This window comes from Canis lupus, chromosome 12 (assembly GCF_048164855.1).
Source record: "Canis lupus baileyi chromosome 12, mCanLup2.hap1, whole genome shotgun sequence".
NCBI classification, from domain to species: domain Eukaryota; kingdom Metazoa; phylum Chordata; class Mammalia; order Carnivora; family Canidae; genus Canis; species Canis lupus.
Window position 1 is genome coordinate 44,646,940 of NC_132849.1, and position 18,813 is coordinate 44,665,752.

The 18,813-nt window shown below is 56.7% G+C and overlaps 1 protein-coding gene across 8 annotated transcripts in view; it reads left to right on the forward strand.

Annotated features, from left to right (window-relative positions):
* Positions 1-18,813, forward strand: part of OTOF (otoferlin) — a 106,054-nt gene that overhangs the window by 75,855 nt on the left and 11,386 nt on the right. For 5 of the 8 annotated variants that reach the window (XM_072770757.1, XM_072770759.1, XM_072770760.1 and 2 more), the window contains 23 exons: positions 1,216-1,278; positions 1,697-1,781; positions 4,368-4,527; positions 4,851-5,037; positions 6,357-6,543; positions 7,842-8,065; positions 8,510-8,618; positions 9,122-9,302; positions 9,429-9,549; positions 10,090-10,190; positions 10,309-10,399; positions 10,552-10,668; positions 11,005-11,157; positions 11,472-11,661; positions 11,862-11,986; positions 12,378-12,512; positions 13,252-13,413; positions 13,608-13,727; positions 14,153-14,314; positions 14,429-14,591; positions 15,106-15,236; positions 16,844-16,873; positions 17,283-17,411. In XM_072770757.1, coding sequence (XP_072626858.1) covers positions 1,216-1,278; positions 1,697-1,781; positions 4,368-4,527; positions 4,851-5,037; positions 6,357-6,543; positions 7,842-8,065; positions 8,510-8,618; positions 9,122-9,302; positions 9,429-9,549; positions 10,090-10,190; positions 10,309-10,399; positions 10,552-10,668; positions 11,005-11,157; positions 11,472-11,661; positions 11,862-11,986; positions 12,378-12,512; positions 13,252-13,413; positions 13,608-13,727; positions 14,153-14,314; positions 14,429-14,591; positions 15,106-15,236; positions 16,844-16,873; positions 17,283-17,411 — 3,126 coding nt within the window. The remainder of the gene's footprint in view (positions 1-1,215; positions 1,279-1,696; positions 1,782-4,367; positions 4,528-4,850; positions 5,038-6,356; positions 6,544-7,841; positions 8,066-8,509; positions 8,619-9,121; positions 9,303-9,428; positions 9,550-10,089; positions 10,191-10,308; positions 10,400-10,551; positions 10,669-11,004; positions 11,158-11,471; positions 11,662-11,861; positions 11,987-12,377; positions 12,513-13,251; positions 13,414-13,607; positions 13,728-14,152; positions 14,315-14,428; positions 14,592-15,105; positions 15,237-16,843; positions 16,874-17,282; positions 17,412-18,813) is intronic. The other 3 variants (XM_072770758.1, XM_072770764.1, XM_072770763.1) reach the window with 1 other exon arrangement.

An 18,813-nucleotide genomic window follows, 5' to 3' on the forward strand; every position in this document is an offset into this window, starting at 1 on the left:
CACTGAAACTGCCTTCCAGGTCATCAAGGACCATGTCATCCCTACGTGCAAGTCCACGTCGCCCCTCTCTTTTGACTGCCCCTCCATTTCCAGCCTCTCAACGCCCCCTCCAGCCACCCCCTCCCTCATTGTCTTTCCTGACACACTCCCTGTCCCCTCTGCTGAAATCCTGCTGCTTCTTGGAGGCCTGCCCTAGATCAGTCCCTTCCCTTACTCTCCTAGGGTATTTCCGCAGTCCCAAGGGGTTATTGCCACCTGCATTGGTCTAGATCTCCACCCATCTCTCCAGAGCTTCAGTGGCCCCCAGCCACGGCCTCCTGCACGTATTTGCTGCACACACAGCAGTCACCATGTACCATGCACTGACCACGCGCGCTCACAGGCTGAACACTTGACAGGGGTCAACTCATTTAGACTTCACAACTATGCCTCCCAGACCCCTTTGGATGGGCCTTGAGTATTAACCCTGCATCACAGGGTGGTAAACTGAGGCTCAGGAAGGAAGTGACTGGCCTGACGGTTAAAGCTTTGTCTGGCGCTAAAGGCAGCACTTGTACCCACAGTGCTCTAGCAGGAGTCTCCAGCAGCCAGGATCAGACTCTCCTCAGACATTGGCCCTAGGCATGTTGGCAACACTTTTTCCTTGTCTCTGCCCACAAATTCTCCAAAGCAGTGGTCCCTCTGTGGCCGCACCCCCTCCTCGTTCCCGACCGACACCTGCACAGCAAGGCCAGGAGACGTGGGGCAGGGAGTGAGTGGCAGCTCCCAGCTCAAGAGGACTGTTCACACCCACAGCATTTTATATTTACAGCAAATTAAGTCGTTCACACCTCATTTTACATTTAAACATTGCTGAAATTGGGACACATCTTCTAGGCAGTGGAGCATTGTGGTTTAATGAAATGTCTGTGTTGCCTGTATAACTGCAATGTATATTATGGTATCATGTAATATCTCTCATCATAACAAGACCCTAGGTGGGTGTCTTTACCCACATTTTACAGCCTGGGAAACAGATCAGACAATGTGTTGCTCAAAGCCACACAGCTCCCACCTGCCACAAAGTCAGGGAGGACCAGTGGTTGCCACTGCTTTTCATCTAAACTTCGGGGTGCAGGGGAAATGGCCGGGGTGCTGGCAAGAGGGAGGGGCCCGGCACTGCCCTAGCCAAGGTCAGCTGGGTGACAGCAGCTCTGGGTTGTCCCCACCTTCCAGTACTTTGTCTTCGACTTCCACGTCTCTCCTGACGTTATGTTCGACAAGATCATCAAGATCTCGGTGAGTGGGGAGTAGCCCTGGCAGGCAGGGCCACTAGCTTAAACTGCACCTTTGTGTAGACTTAAAAAGGGGATCCCTCTGGATGGACCAACCACTAAAAGCCCCATTCCCAGCCCTATGCCCCGACACGCAGCCAGGCAAGTGGGGCACAGGTTGATTTGGGCCTCTGTCACCTGTTTAGCCAGGTGCCTCTGTACAGTGTACAACCTACTCACCCGTACCTGGCAGCCAACAAAAATGAGGGAAAGAGGGATTAATGCTGAGCCTCAGCAAGCTGCCCCTGCCCTACCAAATACCCTCCAAGAAGCTGTTCCCCAGAAAGACAGGTGGTGCCACCATCAGACCACCCCATCCCTACCCTCATGGAAAGCCTCAGCCCTGCCTGGCCTGACTGGTGGCTGGTGGTTCTGCCCGGAAGGTGATTCACTCCAAGAACCTGCTGCGAAGTGGTACCCTAGTGGGGTCCTTCAAAATGGATGTGGGAACCGTGTACTCCCAGCCTGGTGAGTAGCTGCGCGATTCGGTCAGCATCAGTACCCACAGCTCCGCGAATGTAGCACATGCCGTCCTTCCCACCCTGACAGTCCTGGGGCCTAGCCTGGCCAGGACCATAAACTGAGTGTGAGGCCGTTGGGTGTGTGGAGTGATGGGGTGTCCAGTCTGCACATGGATGCGGTGACTACCTGTGCTCAGGCTGCTGGATTCACAGGAGCCCTGCAGGGTGTGCGGCATTGCCCCCGTTTACACTTGAGAGGCCTGGGGCCTGAAGAAGCACTGGGGCTTCCCCAGTCACGCAGTCCGTTGGGGGTGAACTCAGGCTGTATGACTCCAGAGCACCCACTGAGCCACACTGTCCTCAACACAAATGTGTTGTAGCAGCCTCTGAGGGATGCTGGGCTCACTGAGCAACTATCAAGGGACCCAGGCCTCCTGAGGATAGCCATGCAGAGCTGTGGCTGACCAGCAGCAATGTGGGTCCCCAGGGGCCAACAGTGGATGAGGCTGGTGAGAAAATCCCAAGAGGTGGCCCAGAGGGTTTGTGAGGCATGGGACAGGCGGAGGAAGTGCCCTCAGCCTGCAAGATGATGGCTAAGCCCATGGCCAGCTCAGGCCCATCCTGGCATTGGGCCCCACCTCATGTCCCAGGAGTGAACCCACCACTGAGGATGCGGTAACGACTGCATTAGGCTCTTTGACAGTGACAATACAGTTTCACCCGGTGTCACACTTGACTGCCACAAAACAGTGAGGTAGGAGACATCAGCGTTCCTTCCCCTTTTACAGATGAGATAAATGAAGCCAAGAGAAGTTAAGTGGCTTGGAAGTGCCACTGAACTATTAGGTTGAACAAATTGGCAATTTCTTGTGGTTCAACTTAGTAGACACTTGGCCTGTGCACACTCTGCGACTAATACTAGGGAATCGGAGGCCAAACCCAAGCTCATACACATGAACATCACAAGCTGCAAGAGATCTGAAAACATAGAGTCCAGCATCTCCATATGACAAAGAAGCCCAGGGTTATGAGGAGACTTGCCCAGCGCCTCCTGGGAATAGAACTTGGTCTCCCGGCTGCCAGGCCAGTGTCTTTCCCACTGACACACACACACACACACACACACACACACACACACACACACACGTTGTAGTCCAAGATGGCCCTAGTGACCATTAGCATCTTAGAGGAGTGGGAAAGGAAGAGGGCCAGTTTTCCATCTGGCACTTCCTAGGAAGCATGCCCAGCTGCGGGCCATGGGCTGGGGTGGAACCCCAGGGCTGAGCAGTGCCCCCCCCCCCCCAGTACCGGTGGCAGAGGTTTGGAGAGACAGCAAGGAGCCTGACATGGAGATCTGGGCTTCTCAGCAGTAGAGTCCTGGAGAGAAGCCACTGCCACTCAGGGAGCACCTGCTAAGCGCCAGGCACCGGGGCAGCCACGCTGTGCTGGCAGGCCTAACCCTCACTGCCCTCTGTGGGCCACTTCACTCCAAGTCACAAGAAGAAAGCAGGCCCAGCAAGCTTACATAGCTGGTCCAGGGAATGGAAAAGAATGTGAACCCAGGACCAGGTGGGCCCAAAGCCCAGGCTCTCCACTGGGCAACCCACTGCCAGACTTGCTGCTTCTTCTGAATATCTGTTCCTGAGCCTGGTACCCTTCATAGGAACCTGAAGTCACAAGACCCCCACAGCTAGGGTACTGATGTCTTCACTCTGATGGTCTCTGGCTTGGTCTGATCCTCCCCGAGAGTCCCTCATTGCTGACCTAGCCAGGGAGTCATTGGAAATATGCTGCCCAGGGACACAGGAGTCCTGGGTGCTACTGGGAGCCTTGGGTGGTATCAATATCTTGTGGAGCTGGAAGGATTTCCTGGGGAGACCAGGGCCTGTTATCACCCTGGCAGGACCATTTTGCACCATCAGATGCAGCAGCAGGACACTGCTCACTCACTAATTCCCTCTGCTGGAGATAAGGAGGGGTTGTACAAGTCTACACCCACCCTTTGGTAGATCACAGAGGAAGTCCAGGGTGCTTGCAATCTCCTTAGCCCAACTACCTTCCCTGACGGGTGTCTGAGAAGTTTGAGTATGGGGAGGGTTAAGAAGGAGGCCCTTCCAAGCTCAAAGAACAGCAGCCATAAAGGCAGGAGGGTATGAACAGGGACTCCAGTAGTCCAGAGAGGAGTAAGCAGCTAGGCCCAGAGGGAGCACAAGGGTGGGGAGGGATGAGTGGAGTGAGCCAGGCAGAGCTGAATCAGGAGGTTCCACGGACCACACTGAGGTCTATACCCCCAAGCACCGGCGAGCCCCTGGCATTTGGAAGGGGAACCTCTCTGAAGGTTCTGTCTGGCAGCTGTATGTAGGTTGTCTGCAGGGGTGAGGGCAGGAGAGCTGCAGGGGTTTGGAGAGTTCTCTCTCTTCAAAATCACACCACACACCCGGACACAAGACCTTGCCCTGGCTGCTTACCCCTCTGGGGACCGCTGTCTTCTCCTGGTCATCCTGGGAATCAGGGGCAGAAAAGATGCTCAGCTCCGCAGCTCCTCACCCTGCCCCAGGGTGGCAGGTGCAGTCTCCACTCCTCACCCCTGCAGAGCACCAGTTCCACCACAAGTGGGCCATCCTGTCAGACCCCGACGACATCTCCGCTGGGCTGAAGGGCTACGTGAAGTGTGACATCGCTGTGGTGGGCAAGGGGGACAACATCAAGACACCCCACAAGGCCAACGAGACAGATGAGGATGACATTGAGGGGTGAGGCTCCCATATACCTCCACCCAGCCCCTGGAGACCTGACCCAGCCCTCCCTTCTCCCAAAAGGAGCCCCTGGAGTGGACTTGGCTCACAGACCCTACCCCCTGTACCTCCCACTCCCAGACAGCTCAGCTCTTCCAAGAAGAACCAAGGGCAGGGCTGGCCAAGGCATCCACAGACTCTCCTCCCAGGAGGGGAAGATCAGAGGCAGGACAGGGCAGGAGTTCACAGAGATTGTCCTGGGCCCTAGGGTATATAGATGCCAGGGCAGGACTGGGGTGCCCACACCTGGCCCCCACAGCTCTGGCTGTATGTGCCGGCAGGAACTTGCTGCTGCCCGAGGGGGTGCCTGCTGAACGCCAGTGGGCCCGGTTCTACGTGAAAATTTACCGAGCTGAGGGGCTGCCCCGTATGAACACCAGCCTCATGGCCAATGTGAAGAAGGCTTTCATTGGTGAGAACAAGGACCTGGTCGACCCCTATGTGCAAGTCTTCTTTGCTGGCCAGAAGGTATTGGGGTGCAGGATGCAGGAGGTTGGGTTTGGGGTAACAAGCAGTAGAGCTACAGAGTGATTGGAAAGTGGGGGCTGGAGGTGGAGGTGAGGCAAAATCAGAAGCCAGGTGACATCGTTGATCCCTGGGTGCATTTGAGGAGAGTGGGAGATGAGGGGAGCTCCAGCTGAGAGGGGCTGGAGCTAGGACCATGCTGGGGAATCCTTTAAGCCATGGGCCTTACGGGATCCTGCCTGTCTCTGCATCCTGGAGACCAAGAACTAAGACGGGAGCACTGAAAGGGAGGAATCTGAGAGGCTGGCGTGGGGGAGAGTGCCTGCTGGATATAAGTGCACACATGCGTTCATATACACCCACATACACACGTCCCACATGTGAGCACTGGGTGTTAGATGCAACTGATGAATCACCAACCTCTACCTCTGAAACTAGTAATACGCTGTGTAACACCCAGTGCTCATTGCATCCCGTGCCCTCCTTAATGCCCATCGCCCAGCTACATCTCCCCACCCCTCCCCTCCAGCAACCCTCAGTTTGTTTCCTATGATTAAGAGTCTCTAAAAAAATAAAAAGAGTCTCTTATGGTTTGTCTCCCTCTCTGATTTCGTCTTGTTTTATTTTTCCCCTCCTTCCCTTATGATCCTCTATTTTGTTTCTTTAATTCCGCATATGAATGAGATCATATGGTAATTGTCTTTCTCTGACTTATTTCACTTAGCACAATACCCTCTAGTTCCATCCATGTCATTGTAAATGGCAAGATTTCTTTTTCCATTATGTGTATACACACACACACACACACACACACACACACACACATACATACACCACATCTTCTTTATCCATTCATCTGTTGATGGACATTGGGTCTTTTTCCATGGTTTGGATATTGTGGCTATTACTGCTACAAACATTGAGGTGCAGGTGCCCCCTAAATTGAATTTAAATAAAAAATTTGAATACATATATATATATATATACACCACACACATACACATACACACGTGACTACACACATATACACATACCACATGCACACACCCATAGGTACACATGCATACACACATCCTACACATATATATATGCATACATTCGTAGTCCACATACGTAGCACAACACATACACACACAACCCACATGCATACACACATGTGCGCATAAGCCACCACACATACACGTACACATGCACTTGCACATACATGCATGGATACACATGCACATACACACACCACACACATGTACATGTGCAGGTGCTCACACACACACACACACACACACACAAACACACACACCCTAACCCTCATTCCCTCCCACCAGGGCAAGACTTCAGTGCAGAAAAGTAGCTACGAGCCCCTCTGGAATGAGCAGGTCATCTTTACAGACCTGTTCCCCCCACTCTGCAAGCGCATGAAGGTGCAGATCCGAGACTCAGACAAGGTCAACGATGTGGCCATCGGCACCCACTTCATTGACCTGCGCAAGATTTCCAATGACGGAGACAAAGGTTAGCAACAGGAGACTGCATTAGGGGCAAGGGGACCGAAGGGAAGGGGTAAATGGGACTCCCCCCTCACCACACCTCCACCATCTCCACCTCCTCCAGAAAGGCACCGGACATAGTGAGGCTTGGTCAGCAGCCCCCACCTCAAAGGGTGGACAGTCATGGCTCAGGTCTGCACAGGGTTGACAGGGCCTACCTGAACCAGGTTGCCTGGGTTTGAACCCGCACAGTTAGTGGCTGTGTGATCTTTGAATTTGTTTTCTCATCTGTGAAATGGAAATAATAATTATGTGTGTTTCACATATATGGATACTGCTGCCACAGTCCCTATCTATGGGCTTGTGGGGCTCACCCCTTTTAGGACCCAGGCACCAGGTACCAGAGCAAGAGAAGAATCCATTCCTGTCCTCATGGTGCTCACTGGGGACTAGAAAGGTGGATGTGCTACCGAATGTTCGAAACCTAAGGCCAAAGACGCAGAAGGCCACATATTACATGACTCCATTTCTATGAAATGTCCAGAACGGTCAAATCCATGGAGAGAGAATATAGACTAGTGATTCCAGGAGGCAGGAGAGGGACCCGGACTAACTACCAGTAGGTACAGGGTTTCTCATGAGGGGGATGGAAGTGTCCTGGAAACAGGTGATGCTCGTACAACATACTGAATATACTAAAAACCACCAAAATGCATGTTTTAAAATGGTGAATTTTATATTATGTGAAGTATATCTTGATTTTTTTAAATGCCATGATTTTTTTCTAAACCAAGCAGAACAAAAGCCAAACAAACAAAGCTCATACAGCAGATCAGCCCCATGTTACCCAGAGACAAATTCCAACAGCAGGAGAAGTTACCGGGGCCTAGGAACTGGGCCGGCTTCGTGGAGAAAGCATTACACAGGCGGACAGAGGGAGGATGTTTGGAGAGGAGGGGAGGGGTCCACGTGAGCAGGGTGGAAGACCTGGTGAGATGCGGGTCTGCACCGGCCACCAAGGGCCAGAAGGCCAGGCTGGGGAGTGTGAGAGGAGCTGGCGTCTGTAGGCAGCCCCGGCTCCAGCTCCCAGGAAGCAGGGAGCCTGACCCAAGGAAGGGCTCTGTGCGAGTGAGGAGGCTGCCCAGGCCGCCCATGCACGGCAGGGGTGAGCTCTTCCTAGGGCCTCCTGTCAGCCTGCCTCCAGTGATTCACCGAGCAAGACACGGGGTCCTCGGCTCGGCAGCCAGGAGGTGCAAGCCCGACACCCTAAAAGAGGCTCCACCAGCCCCATGAGCCCGTCGTCCCTCTCCCCGTGGCCCACAGGCTTCCTGCCCACGCTGGGCCCGGCCTGGGTGAACATGTACGGCTCCACCCGCAACTACACGCTGCTGGACGAGCACCAGGACCTGAACGAGGGCCTGGGCGAGGGCGTGTCGTTCCGCGCCCGCCTCATGCTGGGCCTGGCTGTGGAGATCCTGGACACCTCCAACCCCGAGCTCACCAGCTCCACGGAGGTACAGGTGGAGCAGGCCACGCCCGTCTCGGAGGTGAGGACCCAGGGGGCGGGCTGTCCTCCAGGGCCCCTGGCTCAGCCCTCTTCCCGCCACGGGACCCTAGGCCTGGGCTCGGCCTGTTGCTGCCGTCTGCCTCAGAGGGCAAGACCCCATGACAAAGCCTCCTTCCCCAGGAAGCAGGATCCCACACTCTGCCCCCAATACCCCGAGGGGACCTCCATTCCCTCCCACTGCCTGTGCCGGCACTCTGCCTGGAGGTCCCAGGTCTCTGCTCTGTTCCTGACCATGGTTGTCCTTGTCTAGGGATATGCAGGCCGGAGGTCAAAGGATTTAGGCCTTCAGGGTCTGGGCTGCTTAGCTGCCCAGCGGGATGGGATGTCTGCCCCCATCTGTCTGTAAGCCAGTAGGAGGAGGCCTGGCTCCAGGCCTGACATCCCTGCTGAGGTTTGGGGATGGTTTGAACCACCTTCCCCACAGAGCTGCACAGGAAAAATGGAAGAATTCTTTCTATTTGGAGCCTTCCTAGAGGCCTCAATGATCGACCGGAAAAACGGAGACAAGCCAATCACCTTTGAGGTCACCATAGGTGAGTGCCAGGCTCAGAGGGATCTTCAGGCCTGGGGGCTGCTCGGTGGTAACAGCTAGGAAGGGAAGCTTTGACCACTTTCCTTCACGTGTCCTCAAACACCCACACAGCACACAGTGTTCACACGACTGTGCACACGTGCCCACAGGGTGCCTTAGCTCCACAGGGTAAAGCTGTGTTTGGGACATGGGGGAGAAAGCAGCCTTCCCTGCAGCAGGGAAGGGGGAGAGAGTAGGAATCCAGGCCATGTCCTAGGCTGGCCCTTGAGTCCAGTGGTCATCAGGGCTCCTAGCCAGGTCATTGCTGGGGGTGGGGGACACAGACACCTTCCTCTGGCCAGTGTTCTGTTGTGTCCAAGCTGGCTCAAACTCCTGGCACCTTCCCCACCCCCTGCCTTCCCACTTCCCTCCCACAAACACAAAGCAGCACCCAAATCAGAGGGCAGGAGTATGGGGGTAGGAGAGAAGGATTCTAGGCCCTCTAGTGCCCCATTCTGCCTCCAGGTAACTATGGGAATGAAGTTGATGGCCTGTCGAGGCCCCAGCGGGCTCGGCTTCGGAAGGAGCCTGGGGACGAAGAAGAGGTCGATCTGATCCAGAACTCAAGTGATGATGAAGCTGATGAAGGTGGGGACCTGGCCTCCGTGTCCTCCACCCCTCCCATGCGGCCCCAGATCACAGACAGGTGAGTCAGGAGGATGGAGGGTCCTGAGAGGCCCTACCTACTGCCTCCCATCGTCTCATGGCCTGGACCTCCCACCTCCCACCTCCCTGGGTTCCGGCCCTCAACCTCCCACCTCCTCCCCCTCAGGAACTACTTCCATCTACCCTACCTGGAGCGCAAGCCCTGCATCTACATGAAGAGCTGGTGGCCTGACCAGCGCCGCCGCCTCTACAATGCCAACATTATGGATCGCATTGCAGACAAGCTGGTCAGGGCCAGGCGGGGGGAGGGAGGGAGCAGGGGAAGGCAGGGGTGGGGGGTGCTTCAGAGGGCCTTGCCCAGCCTGGAAGCCTCCCCTGCAACACACAAGGCAGTCTGCCCAGCAGGAAAAGCCCCAGCGTTACCTCTGGTCCTGTCCCTGCTCTCATGCCCCAGGAGTGGGTGGAGGGCCCAAGGGCTACATAGAATGGAGTCTGGGAATCCTGGTCCATCCCATCCTGGTGTTCCCTGGAGGAGGCTGGCAACCCCTCTGTCTCTGGCCTGCACCGCACCCCCATCCACCATCTAGTCCTGACCTCTGCCCGGCCCCAGCGAATCCACTGGAACCACAGACCCGTAGCCCAGAGGTGGCTTCTTCCTTCAGGCAGAGACAGAGCCTGGGGCACTGGTAGTTTCTGTATGATGTCAAGACCTGGGCAGGGTGGGGCATGGAACTAGTGAGGGGTCCCCTGATGAATGGGGGGAGACTTCTGGGGAGACTGAGGCAGGGGGCTGTGGGTCAGCATGCACCCTCACTCCTGGTCTGCAGGAAGAAGGCCTGAATGACGTGCAGGAGATGATCAAGACTGAGAAGTCTTACCCTGAGCGTCGCCTCCGGGGTGTCCTGGAGGAGCTCAGCTGTGGCTGCTAGTGAGAGGAAGGGGTCGGGGGGCGAGGGACTGGAAGTGGGGGGCTGAGCAAGGGAGGAAGTGTCTGCAGGCTTGCTGGCCGGTGGCCTCCGCTGAGCACTACTCCCTTGATCCCCCAGCCGCTTCCTCTCCCTCGCCGACAAGGACCAGGGCCACTCATCCCGCACCAGGCTGGACCGGGAGCGCCTCAAGTCCTGCATGCGGGAGCTGGTGAGAACATGCTGGACCACACAGGGGATCAAGGGAGGGTGCCCAAGGCCAAGGGAACAGCTGTCTCTAAGGTCACAGCCACCAGGGCCAGCTCCCTTCGTCATGCAGTGTGGCCTGAGCCCCTCACCACCCCAACCCTCCAACCCCCGCAGGAAAGCATGGGACAGCAGGCCAAGACCCTGCGGGCTCAGGTGAAGAAGCACACGGTGCGGGACAAGCTGAGGCTATGCCAGAATTTCCTGCAGAAGCTGCGCTTCCTGGCAGATGAGGTGCGCCCCCTGTTATCGTGCAGAGAGGGGGTGCCCAGCCCTCAAACCAGAGTGACTGGAGTGGGGAGGTGGTTGCTGCACAGGAAGAGGCTGGACGGGACCACCTAGGAGGCCCCTCTGGTTCTGACAGCCTTTGGGGGACAGAGGAGAACAAGCCATTCATCCTGTCCTGTGTTCTTCCCATGCAATTTGTGGGAGGTGAAGAAGACCCAGCTTTGGGGTCCTCCCCTCTGCAGGCCCAGGCCTGGCCCTCTGGGCCCAGAGGGTCAGTCAGGCTCTGGGGCCCTAGCCCCTGGAGGACCCCTCCCTTAGCAGCCCCCTCTTGCCTGCCCCCAGCCCCAGCACAGCATCCCCGATGTCTTCATCTGGATGATGAGCAATAACAAGCGCATTGCCTACGCCCGGGTGCCCTCCAAGGACCTGCTCTTCTCCATCGTTGAGGAGGAGCTGGGAAAGGACTGCGCCAAGGTCAAGACGCTCTTCCTCAAGGTACAAAAGGGGAACGAGTCTTGGGAATGAGGTTGGGGCCCAAGCTTGGCATCTGGCTTCTTCCAAGGGATCAGCCTCCTCTTGGAGGGAGTGCCCTCCCCCCCATAGCAGCTGTTCACAGCAGAGCTGGAGAGAGAATAGGAAGGGGGGACGAGGGCCAGATAGCACTGTCCTGCCCATCCCCCTCCGTTCTGTTCCCACCATGGTGAGGTGGCTGTGGAGGGACAAGGGCAGCTCTGAATGAGGCCTTTGCCAGGCCCCCCACTTGTCCCTCACCCCCTGGACCCAACAGCTGACCACAACCCCTCCCCCAGCTGCCAGGCAAGCGGGGCTTCGGCTCAGCAGGCTGGACGGTGCAGGCCAAGCTGGAGCTCTACCTGTGGCTGGGCCTCAGCAAGCAGCGCAAGGACTTCCTGTGCGGGCTGCCCTGTGGCTTCGAGGAGGTCAAGGCAGCCCAGGGCCTGGGCCTGCACTCCTTCCCACCCATCAGCCTGGTCTACACCAGTGAGTGAGGCCCCCTCATCCAGGCCGGGCCTGGCTGCCAGCCCCGGGACATGTGCCAGCAAATCCTGCTGTCATCAGCCTTCCCACACCCCCGGGTCCCCCAGCCCCCTGCCCACACCTGCTGCAGCGCAGTCCGGGAGGGCGCCAGAGGGGCTGCCCAGATGTATGTACACGGAGCCTCAGCTTGTTCTTCCCCACAGAGAAGCAGGCCTTCCAGCTCCGAGCCCACATGTACCAGGCTCGCAGCCTCTTTGCTGCTGACAGCAGTGGCCTCTCAGACCCCTTCGCCCGCGTCTTCTTCATCAACCAGAGTCAGTGCACAGAGGTGAGGGCTCAGGGGAGAAGGGAGGGGCTCTGGCTCGGGGAGTACTGGGAAGCCCTTGAGGGTGTGGGATCCAGAAAACAGATCGGCCAGCACCCCAGATCCTTAGAGAACAGCCTTGCAGGTATCTGTGGGCCCAGAACATACTGGTAAAGGCTTTAAATTGTGATTACGTTCGACACAGAAGAAAGGAAAGGAAAGACATGGTGGGGTGGGGGGGCTTGGGAGCCAGCCTCATGTAGGCCTTCATTTTAAGCTTTTGGGAAGAGTCAGGGAACATGACCCTCCTGTCCCCGGAGTCCCTGGAAGTCACAGTGATTTGGGTGACTCCTGCTCATGTACGTGCCCACACACCACCACCTATTACCCATATCCCCCCTGCCCCACGCTGCAGGTGCTGAATGAGACCCTGTGCCCCACCTGGGACCAGATGCTGGTATTTGACAACCTGGAGCTTTATGGTGAAGCCCATGAGTTGAGGGATGATCCCCCTATCATTGTCATCGAGATCTATGACCAGGACGCCATGGTATGGACAGGCTCAGGCCCAGGGATCTATGCCTTCATCTCTGCATTCCACCTGCCTTGAGAGCCACCTCCCCAGCGCAGCCCCAGGGCTCCTCAGCCAGGGTGCTTGCTGGGAAGCTGGGAGTGGGGGTGGGGGCTGCTGACCAGACCCTCCAGCAGACCTTCCTCCTCCTGCCCTGTTACTGCAGCCTGACCCCTTCCCGATCCTGGGGGCCTCTGGGATCTCAGGAAACAGCTAGGCCAGAGTGTCCACACATCCTGCCACAGATAGGCCCAGCTCAGGCCCAGAGTCATCAGGACATTGCCAGCAAGTCCTGCTGTCATCAGCCTTCCCACACCCCCGGGTCCCCCAACCCCCTGCCCACACCTGCTGCAGTCAGTAACAGCTTCACAGCTCTCCATGGAAACTCTGGAGTAGAGAAGCAAAGGATTGAGATGACCCTTCCAGAGCTGGGGGGCCGCCCCTCCAGCTACTGGGATACTCTGAGAGCTCTAGACTAGACGTAGGAAGATTTCATTGCTAGTCCTGAGTCCTGCATCTGCCATTCACTGCCAGCATGGCCTTGAGCAGGTCTGTGATGGGCCCCAAGACTTGGTCTTCCCCATCTGTAGGATGAGGTGATCACACCTGCCCCTTAGCTCCTGAGGCTGTGGTGAGGACTGAACGAGATCCCAGGTGTGAAGAATATCCATAGTAAACTCAAGCGCTGGGAGGCCACCTGGGTTATTTGTCATGTCAGGGCAAAGCCGACTTCATGGGCCGGACCTTTGCCAAGCCCCTGGTGAAGATGGCCGACGAGGCGTACTGCCCACCCCGCTTCCCACCCCAGCTCGAGTACTACCAAATCTACAGAGGCAATGCCACGGCTGGGGATCTGCTGGCTGCCTTCGAGCTGCTGCAGGTGGGGCCACAGGGAAGGGCACTGGGGCCGGGAGCTGCCCTCCCCATCCTGCCGTGAGGCCAGTTTCACCAAAACTGTGGTGCTGCAGTGTGGTTCTCGGGGACCTGGGGCATTGGCCTTCCCTGGCTCCCCATAGCACCTGACAAATACCTCATGGGGAAGGAGAGTGTGACACTATGACTCCCATCCCCCAGATTGGGCCAGCAGGGAAGGCAGACCTGCCACCCATCAACGGCCCTGTGGACATGGACCGAGGTCCCATCATGCCCGTGCCTGTGGGCATCCGGCCCGTGCTCAGCAAATACCGAATCGAGGTGCGTGAGGGCTCAGTGGGGATCCTCCGGTCCCTGCCCTGGACAGGCCCTGCTGCGTTCTGGCTTCCTCGCCCCTTCACTCTCCTCCCATCAAGGCTCACGTCACACACTCCACTGCGGGCATCAGGAGGTCTCCAGCAACCTCAGACACTCCTCATTTTTCAGACAAGGAGACTGAAGGCCTCGGGAGGGAAGTGACGTGTCCAAGTCACACCCAGAGCCAGCGGCAGAGCCAGGCTCCTACCCTTGCAGTGCCTGCCCGTTCTGCCCCAAGTCCAGAACCTTCCCCATGCCCACCCGAAGCCCCGAAGCCCCTTGAGGACACTGGCCTCTCATCAGTTCCCCTGGCCCTGCCTCTCCTAACTCACTGCCCACCCTCAATGGGCCCCACTGACTGAGGGGCTCTCCTCTCCCCCCCGCCCCAGGTGCTCTTCTGGGGCCTGAGAGACCTGAAGCGGGTGAACCTGGCCCAGGTGGACCGGCCGCGGGTGGACATCGAGTGTGCAGGAAAGGGAGTGCAGTCGTCCCTGATCCACAATTACAAGAAGAACCCCAACTTCAACACCCTCGTCAAGTGGTTTGAAGTGGTGGGTGCAGGCCCCGGGCAGAGCCAGACAGAACTGGGTGTAGCTGGTATGGCCGGGGTGGGTGTCTCCTCTGTTCCCTCCTTGATCCCAGGATGCACTTGGTCAACACCCCAGGACCTCCCAGAGAACGAGCTGTTGCACCCGCCCCTGAACATCCGAGTGGTGGACTGCCGGGCCTTCGGCCGCTACACCCTGGTGGGCTCCCATGCCGTCAGCGCTCTGCGGCGATTCATCTACAGGCCCCCAGACCGCTCAGCCCCCAACTGGAACACCACAGGTATGGCCACACCCCGAAGCCCAGGCCTGGCTCCATCGGCCCACAGGAGCAGCTCCTGCCCACAGTCCAGGCCTCGAGGCCGCCAGCTGGCTACCCAGCGGCCTCCCTGAGTGGGCATGAGGGAGGCCAGGGGACGCCCCATCCTGGGGGCCAAGCTACCTTTGGCTGCCCATCACTCTGGAGCAGAAAGAGCCAGAGCCAGACACGTTCTTCAAGGGCCGGAGGGCAGATGGCTTCCTCTGCTGCTCTATGGATGAGGCCAGGCCTCCCTTCTAGCCTCCCTCCCGGCCCAGACTCTACTGTTTGACTCCACAGCAGCTCAGCCTTCTCTCTGGCTCATTTTCTCCCTCTCCTTATGCCTATCTTTTCTCTCTCAACTGCCCTGTCCCTCCCTCTTCCCTCAGAAAGCTCCAGGATCAGCTTTAGGCCCCTGGTCCTTCTGACCACCTCTGATTCTCACTCTCATTCTTGTTCTTCCCTGTCTGTCTGCTTGTCTGTCCGTCTCTCTGTACAGTCAGGCTCCTCCGGGGTGGCCGTGTGCTGTGCAATGGGGGCCCCTCCTCTCACCCCACAGGGGAAGTCGTGGTGAACATGGAGCCAGAGGTGCCTGTCAAGAAGCTGGAGACCATGGTGAAGCTGGACGCGGTAAGGCGCGTAACGTCAGCCCCACGCTAGCTGGGCACCTGTGACGCTTCGCAGGAGCAGGGCCGCCTCCTTTGGCATGTCATGGTCGAGGGCTAAGCCTGCCTACATCTGCAAGCAGTCCATCCTAGCTCTGTTGCACCCGCCCCTGAGTGCAAGACTGTCAGTTCTGCATGTTCTTTCCAGAGACTGCCTGGTTTTTCATCCCAGCAATTCACAAACAAGCCTCCCTAGGCCCAGGCTGGGGAGAGATTTCTGGGTGGAAGCTCCTTATGCCTCTTGGTTTGGACACTAGGGCCATTTATCTGCCAGAGAGACACCTGTCATCTGGGATTTAGATGCAGAGCTGGTGTCTGCAGGGCAGGGTGGGCCAGATGTGGGCTTCCTCCCTGCCACATTCTCTCCACTCCACTCCTGACCTCAAGTCTTTTACACAGCTGGGGCACCTCCCAGCTTCTGAGGTCTGAACTCAGTCTGAAATGACCTTCCCTTGGCTCACAGTCCTTGACCCCGGAGGGTCCCGGGCAGTTGGCTGAGTTAGCAGGGGGCATGGGTCTGAGGAAAGGGGAGCAGATGAGGGACGGGGCTGGTTCACAGCCCTACCATGGCACTGCCAGGAAAGCCCACTGCTGCAGGGCTATGCCTGGAGATGCCAGGCCCCCTCAGCTCCCAGCATCCTGAACTTCTCCCTGCGGGCTCCTCCTGAGGCCAGGGGAGAGCCCCCTAACTTCAGACCATCAGTGAAAAAGATAGAGGACAGCATGAACCTGAGCTTCCCCCTCATCACCCCGGCCCTGGACTCTGGTGGGGATGTTTTCACCAGGGTCCTCTTCAGCTATGCAGTTATCTGTGCATCCACTGAAGTTTTCAGGCTCTTGCCCTAGTAAGGGGGGACAGTAGAGTGGCAGTTGACCTTGTCTAGCTAGCATTAATGAGTTCCTGCTGCATACGGGTCAGCTTCCCTGTCCAACCCTGAATGCCCATTGAAAACATCTGGGAAGTTTTCAGCCATGCAGGTGCCTGGCCCCCACATTCAGACTCAGGAGAGACCTGGAACTGATCATTTGTAACCACCACCCCCGCCCCCCGCCGTGAGTCTATCACGCAGTCAGGGTGGAGAACCACCACCCTCAAAGGGCTGTTGTGGGGGGGACGCCTGGGCGGCCCAGCGGTTTAGTGCCTGCCTTTAGCCCAGGGTATGATCCTGGAGACCTGGGATCGAGTCCCACATCGGGCTCCCTGCATGGAGCCTGTTTCTCCCTCTGCCTGTGTCTCTGCCTCTCTTTCTCTCTATATTTCTCATGAATAAATAAATAAAAATATTTAAAAAAAAAAAAAAAAGAAGGGCTGTGGGGAAACATCTATGAAGCAGACCTCTTGCAGGTTCACCAGGCAGTGTGCTCTTGTCAGCGCTAAGTCCACAGAGCACAGGGGCTCCCACAGTGAACATCACCGCATGAACTCCCTCTCTGCTCTCGCTTTATCCTCTCCTCTTCTCTCTTTCCCCTCGTCTCCTCTCCTCTCCTCTCCTCTCCTGGCTGGGTGGCTGCCTACCACTTCAGGCCCCTGGTGGCTAATTCTGTCCCCATCTCTTTGGTTCCCCTCCACAGACTTCTGATGCTGTCATCAAGGTGGATGTGGTGAGTGTGGGGCCATCTGGGGGCTTTGGGCTTTGCAGTGGCAGAGGATATCAAGCCAAGAGGCCCTGCATCAGGGACTGAGCCACTCCCCAGGCCCTGGATGCTCGGGGTCAGTACCTTCCTCCAAAGAGGCAGAGGGAGAGAACCATTCAGGCAGCAAAGCCCTCGAGAGACAGTTGTGTTCTGGCCAGCAGCTCAAACTGGCAAGTCATGACCCTCTCTGGGCTTGGTACCTTCCTCCACAAAACAGGGCCCTTTGACACTGGTGACCTCAAGGAGCCTCATGGAGTCTAGGGCTTCCCAGAAGTAAATAGTTAAAATAGATGGGGAACCCTTGGATGGCCAGGGCTCAGAGAATGTCCAGGGAGCAGGGCTGTATGCAGGACTCTGGACCTGGCCAACCCTCCAGGCTGACGAGGAGAAGGAGAAGAAAAAGAAGAAGAAGGGCAACGCAGAAGAGCCAGAGGAAGAGGAGCCAGATGAGAGCATGCTGGACTGGTGGTCCAAGTACTTTGCTTCCATCGATACCATGAAGGAGGTGAGGCCTTGGGCTTGGGCTGGGGAGCTGAGAAGGAATAGGGCTGGGGGAGTTGACCCCAACTCCACATCGGCCCCTCTTTCCCATTCCCCACCAGAGCCAGTTCCCCCACTCCATTAACATGAGCTGGGAACAGACTTGTCTCACATCCTTGAAGTTCCAGCTCAGGACCCACCTTTTCCGAGATGGCGGTCCAGTCTACCTTCTCTGCCTAGGCTTTCTCTTGTCTTCACTCATCTTCACTCACTTCACTCACACCACAAACACCTCCTGAGTATATGTGATGAGTCAGACACCATCCTAGGTACTGTGGAGGCCAAAGATAAGTCCATAACCTGCCCTAAGGAGCCCTCATGGACATGTCAGCTGACATAGTGTGATGACAAAGGCAGATCAATGCCTGGGGGAGTCAGAGAAGGCTTCACAGGGAAGGTGACCTTTGAAGAAGAGGAGAAACACGTGCAGAGGCCAAAAGGGAGCAATGATTTCTTAGTAGGACTTGCACCTCTTTATATTGCTTTGTTCTACATATCTCAGCCATCGTGGCTATGGAATGTTCTTCCCCTACTGGATGCATGCAGCTTCTTCTTCCTGAGGCTGATCGCACATTCCAGAAACTGCATTTCTCTTCTTCCACCTCTGACTCTCTCCACCCAGATCAGGGCATTCCCTGCCTTACCGACTGACCAGGAGGGGCTTGTGCCTCAGTAGGACCTGAGCTGATCCAGACACCCTCTTTCCCCAGGTCCTTTCTGTGACCCAGGCTATGTGTGATGTTTACTTTCCACATTAGGTTAGCCGGCTAAGCTGCTGTAGCAAGTTAGAGTAGTGTGAACAAGACCGAAACTTCTTTCTTTCTCACATGTCTCAGAGAGTGGTGTTAGGCTGATAGGGGGACATAATGGCGGCAAGCCCCAAGACCCTGCCGCTTGTTGCTGGCATCTGTGTGGTTAGAGGTGGCTCAGCCTCAGGTCCTAATACCAGAGCACAGGAAGGGGTAAAATAGAAGAAGAGGAAGCGTACTCCTTCCCTCTTGAGGGCCCAACCTGGAGGTTGCACATACCATTTCCACTCATGTTGGCCAGAATCTAGACTCCATATCTACACTTAGCTGCAAAGGAGGCTGAGAAATGTAATCTTTAGCTACATGCCTGTGTGTCCAGAAAAGCTTCTAAAGAGCAGGAGGTTGCCTTGAGGGTGGGGGGGTTCCCTAGTCGTACCTTCTCCCACCATCATCTCCTGGATTCAAGCTGCCCAGGCTGGAGCTCCAAGGGGCTGCCTATTGTCTCATCTCTACTCCTGTAATTTGCACAGGTTGCCACCAAGTGGCGCCTTAATGGAAACCCCGAGGTTTGGTTTCCAGCAGGTAGGGTGGACTGTGGGGAAAGAACATTAAAACACA